This window comes from Herpailurus yagouaroundi, unplaced genomic scaffold (genome assembly GCF_014898765.1).
Source record: "Herpailurus yagouaroundi ecotype Mexico unplaced genomic scaffold, PumYag 139, whole genome shotgun sequence".
In the NCBI taxonomy this organism is placed as follows: domain Eukaryota; kingdom Metazoa; phylum Chordata; class Mammalia; order Carnivora; family Felidae; genus Herpailurus; species Herpailurus yagouaroundi.
Genome location: NW_024412394.1, coordinates 60433775 through 60447400, shown reverse-complemented (window position 1 = coordinate 60447400; position 13626 = coordinate 60433775). Strand labels below are relative to the sequence as shown.

At 34.2% G+C, this 13626-nt stretch overlaps 1 protein-coding gene across 5 annotated transcripts in view; it reads right to left on the bottom strand.

Annotated features, from left to right (window-relative positions):
* Window positions 1-13626, bottom strand: part of GRIK2 (glutamate ionotropic receptor kainate type subunit 2) — a 663286-nt gene that overhangs the window by 369901 nt on the left and 279759 nt on the right. For all 5 annotated transcript variants that reach the window (XM_040474262.1, XM_040474263.1, XM_040474267.1 and 2 more), the window contains exons 4-6: window positions 10650-10831; window positions 3779-3832; window positions 324-497 (exon numbers count right to left, since the gene is read on the bottom strand). In XM_040474262.1, coding sequence (XP_040330196.1) covers window positions 324-497; window positions 3779-3832; window positions 10650-10831 — 410 coding nt within the window. The remainder of the gene's footprint in view (window positions 1-323; window positions 498-3778; window positions 3833-10649; window positions 10832-13626) is intronic.

Sequence of the window (13626 nt, the reverse complement as noted above, 5' to 3'; positions counted from 1 at the left end):
GGATCAAAGGATAACTATTAGGTTAACATCTTCTTCTCAGTCTCTAATTTATCCTATATATGGCACCCATTAATCTTAGAGATATCTCTACATTGCAGGTATTCTAACTATAGTTGTAATGTCTTTTTAGATACTTGTATATATGTACAAATTTACCATATAAAATTAATTTAGAAAATCATAATAGAATTATTTGCAATAGTAGCTCGGATATCATGCCTTTGATGTCAAACAATTAAACCCAAGTTTGTATGCAGAAGATTTAACGATTTATACAATATCACTTAAAACACACAAACTGATCTTTAAGTGGGAATTCATACCGTCATAAATCCATCCAGCAAACCTGAATCGGGTTTCGGAGGTGCCTGCAACCGTTCCATTGACCACTTTTCAATGATGGAGGAGACTTGTGTATTTTCTGTATTTAATATTCTGAACCCTGTCATGTTAACACCACTGTATCGGTAGGGCTCTACATCAAGAGCAAAGAGGTCCTGAAAGACAAATTTCTTTGTGTTATTATCAACAGACTATATTCACAAACACGTATAATTAAAATAGTCAATTATTTTAACTTCCCTTAGAATAGTTAACATGATTGTTTCTCAAATGATGTTAACCATCACAAATCACCGAGATTCAAATAGGTTATTTTCATGCTTTGTCAATGCAAATGTATATATTCTAGATAAATATGTATGTATATATCATATTCTAATTCCACCAGTGAAACAACAGGCTTTTCTAAAACCTGCATTTAAGATTTGCATAAGCTTCCTTCTCCACATTAAAGATAGATTGCCCTTAAATTTTATGCATAAATATTTTATTTTTAACTGACTCGATTGTTTTTCTATGCTCTTCTTCCTTGACTGGTGACTAGCACTTTTTTTGTTTTTGTTTTTTGTTTATTTGTTTTTTTAAGAGACAGTTCATGATATATGGCTTCTAACAAAAATTATATTAAAGCTGAGAGAAAAAGTTAACAAAACTGGCCTTTTTGGTTGTGGAACCCTGGCAGTTCCTTTGTTTTATACTCTACCCAACAAGTTCACCGTAAGGAACACTTTAGATTTGGCTGCCATTTCCAGATGGTAGTGAATGTTCTGGCTTTGCCATTTCATTTTCCCAGGAGAGAGGGGCCAAAGCATCCAGAAAAGCTGGAAATCACCATAAGAACATGCAGCATGTGGGACCTCTGCCCTCTTTCAAGCTGGCATTAGTTAATCCTTAGATCTTACAGACAATATCGGGAACCAGGGTAAGGGTAATGCCATTCGTCCTGTAGGCAGCTTGTCCTGGATGCATACAGCTACATAGGCCACAAAATAGGATTAAAATTTAGTGGAGAGCAGCTGATATTGGTCTGAACTGTGCTCTGTGCTGTGAAAAATACAAGGGATTTTTAGGTTTTTATTTTTCAACATTTGCAATCTAGCCAAGGACACACACACACACATGCACACACACACACACACACATGCACACACACACACACACACACACACACGGGGGCAAAAGAGTAGAAGTGATAAGTGCAAGGAGTCAGAAGCAAGATGGGTAACTTTCCGTTTTTATAGTCAAAAATAACTTCATAGAACAGATGGGATCTAAGCTGCCATTAAAGAATGGCCAGGCTCTTGGTAGGCAAAAGGAAAACAGATGTCATTCAAAGTGTCAGTAAAGGCACAAAAATTAGAAAACATAAAACCTATTCAGGAGACTGATCTAGATCAGTTTTTCTATAAAACAGAATTCATGAAGGAAAATAGCAACAACAGAAAATAGGAATGTTAGATTAAAATTAAACTAAAAAACGACCTTCAATTATAGGCTAATGACTTCTATAATCCTAAATGTGTTTTTTTCTTTTTTTTTTTTTTAATTTATCTTTCCTTATCAAGGGATACTTTTGATTCCTCTAAAATCTTATGATTATGGTGGAACTTAGTTGTAACTGCATTGAAATAAAATTTGCTAATGAGTAAAGCCTTCCAATCCCTCTCCTGCAGCCTATCATTAAGTTTCTTACAGGCTGCAAAAAACAGCCTGGTGGGAAGTAATATAGAGATACAGCACAGTTAACCATAGTATTTGCAAGTAAAATACAAACTACTGTGTGAAGAAGCTCTATTGGAGGAGAGTTGTTTTTACAGGAAGCTATTGTGATCAACTACACTTTAGTAATTTGGTCTGATAGCTTCAAGAGTCCTAAAAGCAAGGAGACCAAATTGAAGACTTTTGAGTTAACAGAAAGCATTGGTTAAACTGGTCATTGTGGGAATGGAGACACAAACTAGAGATAGTATGGAGGAAAAAACAGTAGAACTTTGTTGGTGATATAGGATTCAGACAATGGAAGCTTTGAAGGCAGTCAGAAGAGGTGTCAATTTAGAGAACAATACATTAAGGTTTAAATTATTTGAGATTATCTTAATGTGACAACAGACTTGTTCTGTAATGTAGCAAAATACAATTCAGGACTCTTACAAATGGACATTGAGATTTCATTTCATCAAAGGTAATAATTGAAGTTCTTACATGCATACTAGTTCTGAAGAAAATAATTAAAGAGGAAAAAGGAAAATAGGATAAAGTCTCAAACTTGGAGATACTCTCAAATTTTGGTGATAGGCAATAAAGGAGAATAGAATATGCCACCCCCAAATATGCCACTTTGCATGTGGTTTACTGTGGTCTGAAGGCAACCAAGACCCAGTAGATTCAGGAAAACTTTTATGTCTGTTTTAACTATCTTAAAGAATTTACATAGTGGTTCTGTACCAGAAAAAAAAAAAAGAAAAAAAAAACTATTAATAGAGATAACTTTTTTTTTTATCTGAAAGATCTATCTGTATAGCAGGGTAAACTTCTAATTACCAAGTATCTGCTCTTTCTATCAGTCTGTGAATTACCTTCCTCCCATTTGAAGCCCCAGGCTCTCATCCCATTCCTTAGTTCAATTACCTGACCTGACCTTGAGTCTCATATCTTTGGGGCTCCTGATGTATGAAATTAAATTTGTTTTTTTTCTCATGTTAATCTGTTTTATGTCAATTTAATTATTAGACCAGGCAAAGAACCTAGAAGGGAAGGAGGACACATTTTCCACCCCTACAGCAGGAAAGAATTAGTGACAGAGACAGTCATTTCACAGAGGAAGGAAAATCAGGATAACATATTAATAAAGACATAGAACCAAGAGTAAGTAGATTTGATAAAAGAGTGAGGTCGGAGTTTCATGCATAGTAAGGAAGAACTGTGTGGTGGGTGTGTAAAAACAAAATATGAAGGTAACATTCAATTTGATAATTGCAAATTAAATCATATTGACTTTAAAAAATCCAACTAAAAATAGGCATAAACAGGACCGAAAATTTAATCTACTAAAAGGTGTTTCAATAAATCTGGTTTTTGTAAAGTAAATAGAACTGAGATAACAACATAAAAATTTGTGCTTTTCTAAAATACTGATTTCTTAGCAAATTAATTTTGAAATCTATAATGTTCTAGAAGTCCTCTAAAGCAATATATAAATAAGATATAATATTTTGAATTGATATCTGAAATAAAATTATTTCAAAATCATCAGCTTCACACCAAAAATTATTTGTTCCCAGTGATGATTCATTCCTCCTGTGTTTTATCAAAAAAAAAAAAAATAAGCTACAAAAGTGACAGTCATTACTTCTCACTCAAAAACCCATTTTCCATCCTGAAAAGTTGTAGCAATAAAATTTACAGCATTATCTTTATGCTTTAATAAATTACTTACCAGAGTGGTAAAGATATAATGATAGTATTCTGTCATCATTCCCATAGCTAATGCCTACGAAGTAAAAAATAAAAATATTAATATTGAAGGTATACATCATATGAAATATGTCAATAGGAGAACAAAATAGTAGGGTACAATGAAGAATTAGGCTATAATATTCAGGTTACATTAAAACTGGATCAACCTAAATCTTTTCTCCATAATTAAGGAAGATTAGTGGTTACTGAAGGAATTTCCGAATCAGTTCTCTCAATAGAAAGCTATTAGCTAAAAGTTTGCAATTGTAAAGCTTATGGCTTTACATATTAAAGGGGACATTAAATTTGAAACAAACCTGAAATTAGCACATTTTAGTTCATTATATTTGTAATGTCTCCACTACAAATATCCTAAGGAGGAACACAATTTTATTTTGATGAACACTATTACTCAATTAGGAAAAAAATTGTGGCAAAGGCAATGCCAATACGATTTTTAAAGTACTTTGGAGACTTTCCTTAAGACTTTGCTTCCATTAATGAAGCAACTGTAAATCACCACTATTCTTCAAAAAGTACAGATAAAAAAATGTTTTTTTTTTCTTTTACTAACAGACCAGTTGCAAATTACTATTTCATTTCATACTTCTATGGTCCTTGTCAATTTTATTTATTTATTTATTTATTTATTTATTTAGCATTTATTTATTTTTGAGAAACAGAGTGAGACAAAGTGTGAGCGGGGGAGGGGCAGAGAGCAAAGGAGACACAGATCTGAAGCAGGCTCCAGGCTCCGAGCAAGCGAGCAAGCGGTCAGCACAGAGCCTGATGCGGGGCTCAAACTCAGGAGCTATGAGATCATGAACCGAAGTCAGATGCTCAACTGACTCAGCCACCCAGGTGCCCCAGTCCTTGTCAATTTTAGATTATCAATCTTAAAATAAGGACTTTGGGTTAGAACTTTCAGACATGTCAATTTCTCCTTTGAAAAGGAGAACACTTTTTGAAATAGCTGTTTATCAATGAACAGTAGTTGGTGAATGTAATTGAAAAATGATGCATTTTTGAGTTGAATGAAGAGTTCTTAGCAACAAGTATCCTCAGGTGCATGTAATACTTTCCGTAAAATACTAACAGCACAAATTCATTTGCTGAGTAGCTGTCTCAGTTACACCCTGGGTATTCTATGCTTATAGATAGGTGTTAACTAGTTAGTTAAAATGAAATTTGTATGTTAGAAGTAAGCTATTCAGTTAAGAAAGAATAGATTTTGTGAAAATTTTGGAACATACAAAATACACTTTTTTAAAAGGGAGAAACATTTGTTAATGAAAGGCGGCATCGAAAACTGAGCAAAGGAAAGGACTTTAGATACTGTGATATTGTGATTTATAATAAGAATACATATTTTGTCATCATTTGTGTACTCCCCCCTGCTCAACCACACACACATAATGGAATTAGGTGTACAACACTTAGGTACCAAATTATCAAATAATATTTCCTGAATGAATAAAGACTGTATGAACCAATAATGCTCTGATGAAGTGTGAATCTTAATCAAAGTAAGAGAAAATGTATCTTATTAAAGGTTTATAAGATTATCTTCGTAGAAGGTATTCACTATTCCTGATGGATATGCACAAAAGATTTCTCAACTCCAGAACTATATAATGACAGCTCAACATTATCCTTGTCTATAGTTTTTACTTATCAACTCAACAGGTACAGAAAAATGGATAAAGATAATTGAAAGAAACAGTGCCTCAGATGTACAACTATAAATAGCATATAATGCCCAAAATGTGTTAGGCACTCTTCTAAGGACATTGCACATTTTAATCAATTTAAGTCTTGTAGAGGCTGAAAGCAAGCAGACTCAAGATGGGCCACTTTGGCGTGAAGATTATTTTGAGCTGAAGGCAAATGAAACCCTGCAGACACAAGAGAAACTTTTGCCCCTTCTTTAACAACATAGAAAAATCTAAATTGGGACTCTTTCCTAGAAAAAGGGTTATTATTAGAGATAAATATTATATGAGTGATAGACAAACATCTAATTATCAAACATCTGCTCTTCTTACTGCCCTGTGAGTTGCATCCTTTTCCTCAAAAGTCCCCCTTCTCCTTAGTTCAGCATAATCTATATATCTCATTTTGTCCAACTTATTTTGGAATTTCCACGTCTGTGTGGATTCCCTGTATTAAATTTGCTTCTCTCCTGTTCATCTCTCTCATGTCAATTTGATTCTTAGTTCAGCTAGAAGGACCCCTGAAGGGGGAGAAATTCTTGTTTCCTGATAGCCTCATTAAAAACCTTATGAGGTAGGTCCTATTATTATACTTATTTTATAAGTGAGGAAAGTACAAAATAATAACAATGAATAAATCGGCCAAAAAAACTGAGATAGTGAGTAAACATGAACTCTAGGTCTCTAATTCTTGGATTTTGGATACAAGGCATTTTATAAAATGGTATATTTTATGTTCCCAAAGAATGTAGATCCATTGTAGGATCTATGTAATCTAAACTTTTGGCCTGTTTTCACCTTGATATTTTGAAAACCTCATCTCAAGCCAGTATTGAAAATTGTGTTTTGTAGGTAGGGATGGAAGGGATTAAGGAGATGATGGTGGGGAGAGTGGTTTGCTTCTGACATGGGTATTCTGAACCAGCCACAGCTTCCTTCATCACTGTGAGAAGAAATCTGTAGGGGATGACTGAGGACTGTTTATGCCTTTCATTGACCTTCCTTCAGCCTTTGATTCTGAAAATAAGAATCAATTATGGACTATGATGTGTGATCTAAATAGAGGTTAGTTATTTTTGATTGAGTACTACACTGTAACATTAACCAAAAAAAAAAAATAAATAAATAAAAAATAAAAGGACAACAGGGTATCTCTCTTGAAAGATAAGTTAATAATTTCCAGTGGAATTAAAAAAAGAACTTTATGAGGCCACTTTTAAAATTTTTTTTTTCAACATTTATTTATTTTTTGGGACAGAGAGAGACAGAGCATGAACAGGGGAGGGGCAGAGAGAGGGAGGCACAGAATCGGAAACAGGCTCCAGGCTCTGAGCCATCAGCCCAGAGCCCGACGCGGGGCTCGAACTCACGGACCATGAGATCGTGACCTGGCTGAAGTCGGACGCTTAACCGACTGCGCCACCCAGGCGCCCCATGAGGCCACTTTTAGACAACAGGCTTGAGGAATGGAAACTTGATGGAGGCAAAGGGGCTCACAGCGACCACCCGGCTGATACAGATAGGCTTTTCAGGCAATCCGCCTCAAAATATCCACAGTCTCTAACTAACCAACAGGCTACTTACAACTAGGCACAGGTTCCAAAAAGGAAAATTCCAGGTAGCCATACCTCCTCACCTTCCCTCTTTACAGACAGCCCCCACCTATTTCCTCTTGCCAGACAGCCTCTCCTTTGCTGTCCTGCCTCCCCCTTCCTCGTGGTATATTGAATAAACTTCTATCTCTTTTGTTCCGCTTCAGGTGAATTCTTTTCACTGCCTGCACCACTGGCTTCCACCCATGGCCCCACATTTGGAGCCCCCATTCAATCGGGAGAGATACCACATTTAGACACCACAAACTTGTTCTGGATGTTTTTTAAATTATAACACTTACATCTTGCCAATGTTTTTTTCTCTTTTTTCATTATTTTTTCAATGTTTATTTATTTTTGAGAGAGAGAAAGAGGAAGAGAGAACAAGCAGGGAGGGACAGGGAGAGGTGGAGTGGGGGGAAACAGAAGATCTGAAGTGGGCTCCGCACTGACAGCGGAGAGAGAGATGTAGGGTTTGAACTCATGAACTGTGAGATCATGACCGGAGCTGAAGTCAGATGCTCAACCAACTGAGCCACCCAGGCGCCCTTGCCACTATTTTTGAATGAACTGGATGGACCGTTCAAACCACATTAACAAGAATAAAATTAATATCTCTTTATGTATAAATAAATGAGAGTGGCCACAATAGAAAAATTGGTTGTACTGTATTATCCTTCCTGGAAAGAAATGCCACAGATTTTCCAAAATCAAAATATTATTAGAAATCCCCAACATTTAACTAGAGTAGTGCTAACAATGCCATTTGACAAATTAACACTTCTAGGCATATAATATGCAATCGGTTTATCCTTCAGGATGTATCCAGAAGTTACATCACTCGAAGTTAACAATTGAAGAGGTGGGCTTTAGACACATTTCTTAAAATTTAATTTAATTTTACTTCTGATGCCATGGAAGTTTATTTGCATCTGCTTTCACATTTTTCCAGCCTAAAAATTTTCACAGTCTCTAATCTAGACTTTCAAGGTCTTGATTAATACTTTTTCTCTGTAATAGAATGACCTTGTGAGGCTTCAATGCAGATCATCTTCGCCCTGCCATAGGGGATTCTCTTTGACAAATTTGGGTGGCGGTGGAATCTTTTGTTATTAAGGCCTGTATGCCCATTACTGCATTCAAATAGCCAGCTTCAAGCTTCAGTCCCTTTTAAAGCATTCAGGGAAGAAAACTTCAAGTTCACTTTTGCCCAATATTTAAGAAAGGCTCACTTAGTTAAAATAAATAAAACAATGAAACAAATAGGGCTAACTTGATAAACCTATCCATATTTCTGGATACTCCTATTAGTGGTTCTTCGATTAAGCCACACAAGGACAGCCCAGCCCATCTATGCCTGCTCTCCAACTCCTATACCATTTCTTTGTACTTCTGTCTTTAACCAATGTTGAGAAATCTCCAAAAAAATTTATAAATCATGAAATAGAGTCCTATTAAATGTGTTGCTTCATTTATAAGGAAGCTATTTGCTTTCTTCTTGAATTCATTTCTAGAATAACTGATATCCAAATGTGGAACAAATGCTCTCTAGGACAAGGTAAGATAAAAAACAAACATCATACATGTGGTCTGTTAGTGTTACAGATTCTGAACATACACATTCTGTGTAATAATGTTACTCTGATTTCATTTTAAGTCTCATATAATAATTTTACCTGTGCTGTGACTTTTCTACTAATCTTGCAAAGATTTTACTAATCTTGCTAAAATTATGTAACCTTTTCTTTTTTTATTATTATTTTTTTTTCAACATTTATTTATTTTTGGGACAGAGAGAGACAGAGCATGAACGGGGGAGGGGCAGAGAGAGAGGGAGACACAGAATCGGAAACAGGCTCCAGGCTCCGAGCCATCAGCCCAGAGCCCGACGCGGGGCTCGAACTCACGGACCGCGAGATCGTGACCTGGCTGAAGTCGGACGCTTAACCGACTGCGCCACCCAGGCGCCCCTATGTAACCTTTTCTGCTATATATATTTTAAAAATTATCTTAATTCTGTTTTTATTTTACAAACAGAGCAGGTTCCATATAAGAAACCAATTATAATGGATATATCAAATAGAAGGCAGAATGGCAATTCTATTATTAAAGTTGATAGCAAAATAAGTCAGTTAGTTACTCTAGAGACAAGACAACTGATCATTTATGTACCTGCTGGAAGCCTAGAGAAAGCCGACCAAAGCTCTGTCACTGACAAATCGTAAAATACTACTCACTCTGGGCATAAAGGAAAGGTCTCCTTTCCAAGCCTGTATATTCTAAATGTGATCAAGAATTGCCTTTGGTATTACATGAAAAACAAATTCCTACTCTGCATTTCACTGATTATTCACTACCAAAAACAAAACAAAACAAAAAACAACAACAAGCAAAGACACACCCAAATCTCATATGCTTTACTACCCAAATACAACACTAGAGCAATTTTCCAAATCCAATTAAATATGTTATTGCAGTGAAACCAACATTCATATTGGAAGATTGGACAACCATCTGCTTAATAAACTAACCATGTTATAACAGGCATTTACAATTGATAGTTATATTTTATGGGATATAATTTGACATCTGAATCTGCATAACTCTCCACTAGTGATATTTTATCTTATACGTGAGAGGTTTCAGGACAGTTGACTAATCCCAAGCCACTGTGATATCAGCCAGTGTCTTTACAAGAGCTTAAAAAACAAAGTACAAAGACTTGAATCCAAATCTAGACTACTACATAGTAAATATATGGGCTCATACCAGCCATTTAATGCCCAACATCAGTCTCTTTTCTCGTCTGTAATATAGGGGAGAATAATAATTGCTGTTTTCCAGTATACTGTTAGGTTGGAATAGTACAAAAGTAACACTAAAAGGTTTTACTGCTATAAATTATTTCATTTGATTGATTTTAGTATTAACTTTTGAGTTAGCAATGCTTTATTCTGGAATGAATACTTAACATCACTAGGTGAGATATTAATCCCTCTGTTAGTTCCTTGCTGGTGGGCATTGAGAAAGTTATTCAATCTTTCCAAGACTCAGTTTCTTCATCTGTGAGGTGGAGATAGTCTCTACTTCATGTGGTCATTGTGCTGATTAAATAAGTGATGTGCTAGGGATCTCCTAGAAGATGCCAGCTAAATAGCAAATCTTTTTTTCTCTTTTTTCAACTGGTTGATTTTAACGGTTGAGCTGCTCAATCATTGACTGTCAGTTTATTCCTTCCTTTCAGTACAAACAAATATCTATCATAATAACCAGCATTCACATTAACAAACAGCATTGTAGCCATTTGAAAAAACCTCAGAACTTCAAACAATGTGTTTTGAAGATCATCAGTATTTACATTACTTTTTCTTAAAGACAATTAATTAAAAGCAAATGTCAGATTTTTCTATCAGAAAATTACATCAAGGTGACTTCTATGGCTCATTTTAACTATGTGACAATAACACTTTGCTTAAAAAAAAAAAAGGCCATGCTTTAAATGCAAATTCAATAAAGAAACCAAGAATTTAAGTAAATTAAAGATTACCTGTTTCAAAATGCCTGCTGCCATTTCATGGCTACAGTCAAAGATTACATGGAACTCTTTGCCTCTTTTCATTTCCTTTAGTAAGGGTTTTGCATCCTTTGTATCGGCAGGTAGTTGACGGATTTTAAGCCGAAGATTGTACCGTGATGGAGCTTTGATGAGCTCCTGCAAACGAATGAGACCTTTAATGAAAAAGGGGGGAAAAAGAAGATTAGAGAAAAAACAGAGTAGGTCATAAAATCACAGAACATACTCACTCCAATGCCTGATTTCCTTGACCATGTATATGTGCATTCATGGTGGGACCACTGAAATTCCTACTTCCTAACTCCAGATCCCATTGGTTTTGTTAGAATGATCATTTTTCAAATTCTTTAAGGTATTTTTCAAATTATGAAAGATATACATAAGTTGATGAAAATAATTTAAATAAATAAAAGGATATAGAACAAAACAGTCTGTCTCCCTTTGTACCCCAATTCTGCTCCTACAAGGTTGTCACAGTTAACAGCTTACAAATATTATTCCTCCACACATTTTCTCTGCATTTCCACAGATACACATAGAGTTTTATTTTGTTTTGTTTTGCATTTTACCTTAATAGTAGTTTGTGACTATGTCTTAAAGGTTGTTGTAAGTCGGTGACTATTGTTCCAGTTTGTCCACTTAACACTGTATTTTATAGTGGACATAATTTATGTTATTATTCTCCAGTGTTAGAAACTAGAGTTACTTTTTTGTTTTTGTTTACAACTAATTGTCTAGTAATTTGGTATGTATGTAAGAGTAAAGTAACTTTCTTTAATAAAATACACTCTAACTAGTAGCCTGGACCATTATTAAATTACTTAAAGAAATAAAACATTTTTTGTATTGTTTGTTAGATATAACATTAACTCCAGAAAGAAATATAACCACACACGGTATTAGTAAAGCAAATATTTTCCTAGAGAAATAGCTCCTGATTATGTTTCAAAGTATATCAAATTAATAGACATATGTTCAATAGGTCATAGAACTGGTAGACATTTTTAAATAATAGAGACATACCATCAAATTTATTTTTTCATACAAACTTCAAGCAATGAAACGTCTTCAAGAACTCATATAAAAGACTCAACATGTTAAAAAGTGTGATAAGAAAAAAGGATCATCTACTTCTATTCTATCTTGGAATGATATGAAGCAATTTCCTCGTCTCCTCCTACTACTCTTCTTTCTTATTTACCTTTTTTTCCCGTTTCATCTCTATATTTTTCTCCATTTCTACCTCCCTGAAGAACTACCTTCATAAATATTAGTATTGCAAACAATATATGTGAGTATGTGTGTGTGTGTGTGATTTTACCCTATTTAGAAATTGGAATAACAGGAATAAAAATATATCTTATTGTGAGTAAAAACAATCTGTGTATTAAAATAACACATGATACAGGGAGTAAAATCTAATTCTAGGAATCTTTTTCATTCAATTTTTAAATGAATAGGTCTTATACATGTAATGCTATACACATTTTAATATGTTGTAACATAGTTAATAAAATTAACATAACTAGTTTTCAGTATTTTCATTCTCGAGCGAGACATACAATGTAAAAATATGTAAATTTACAAACATACCTAGTATCTCTTGCTTTTAAAATATTGTGCCATAAAACTTACTTCATTGTAAGTTATGAGAATTTTGCCATTTAAAATTCTACAAATAATTGTTGCATAAATTACACAACATACTACAATTATCTTATGTTGTTTTATAAATTTAGATGTACTAGCTATATTAAAATAAGTATTATATAGCTAATTTATATTCAATGTACTCATTAAACATAATACAATTCAGTCCAGAGAATTAATGTACATATAATGAGTAAAGATGTAAACTTGGGTTAAACAAAGGTAAAAACAAATATTTGAATTTATAACACCTGCTTAATTGTAGTAGTGTAACATTGGGCTTATAAAATCCTCCAGAACATGTATAAAAGGCTATATGTTTGTTTGCACACAGGAGTGCTCTGCAACTAAATTAGAACAAATTGTTAACAAATTGTTAAAGGGTAGTAGCATTAACTACTTTTATAAATAAACCAAAGTATAATTGTAGTAAGGCAATGGCTCCCATACTTTGGAAGGTATGACAGTAATCTATGAAGCTGGTTATAATATAAAAGCTGAACCAGAACCTTTAGAGGATAGGACTCATGCATGTACATTTTTAACAATCTTCCCACATGATTTTCCTGGTCATCAAAAAGTAAGACCAATTTCCAAACATAAGTCTGATTTCAGTGTCATATGTGATTCACTCTTTGAAACACTTTGGCATAATGATATGATAGGATAATAACTATATTATATAAGCTAGCATCATAAAACAATAAAATAGTTCAAAGAATGAATTCCAACTTCATTAGGAAAAGTGAATCAGAAATCTATACATACAACTGACTGTAGGAATGAGAGAAAGAAAAGAAGACATCATTCATTTACTCTTGCATCAAACAATTTTGTTAAATTTATTCAATTCTTACTATAGGTCAAGCATTGTTTTAGATATTGGCAGTAAAATAAAAAATAAAATAGACAAATCTCCTACCCATACCATATTAAAAATATATGAGGGGTGGGGGACAGGTAAAGATCATTAAGCAGGCAATTATAAATAAAAAGTGGCAAATAATACTTTGATGGGGAAAATGCAATTATTGAAGAAGAATATATAGCAGAATCCTCTAACTCGGGATGAGAGTGCTTACAGAAATTACTCCAAGAGGGTGACATCTAAGTTACTACCTGACTAAAAAGAGTAAGAGTGGAAGGAATAGATAGAAGAAAAAACAGAACAAAACAGTTTTTATACTGGCAGGGGAGTGAGAGAGCACGAGCAAAGAATCTTAAGAAGCAAGGAAGAAGTGATGAAAGTTTAATTTAAGGGGGCATGAGGCTGCCTAAGAAGCCCACGTAAATTACTTTA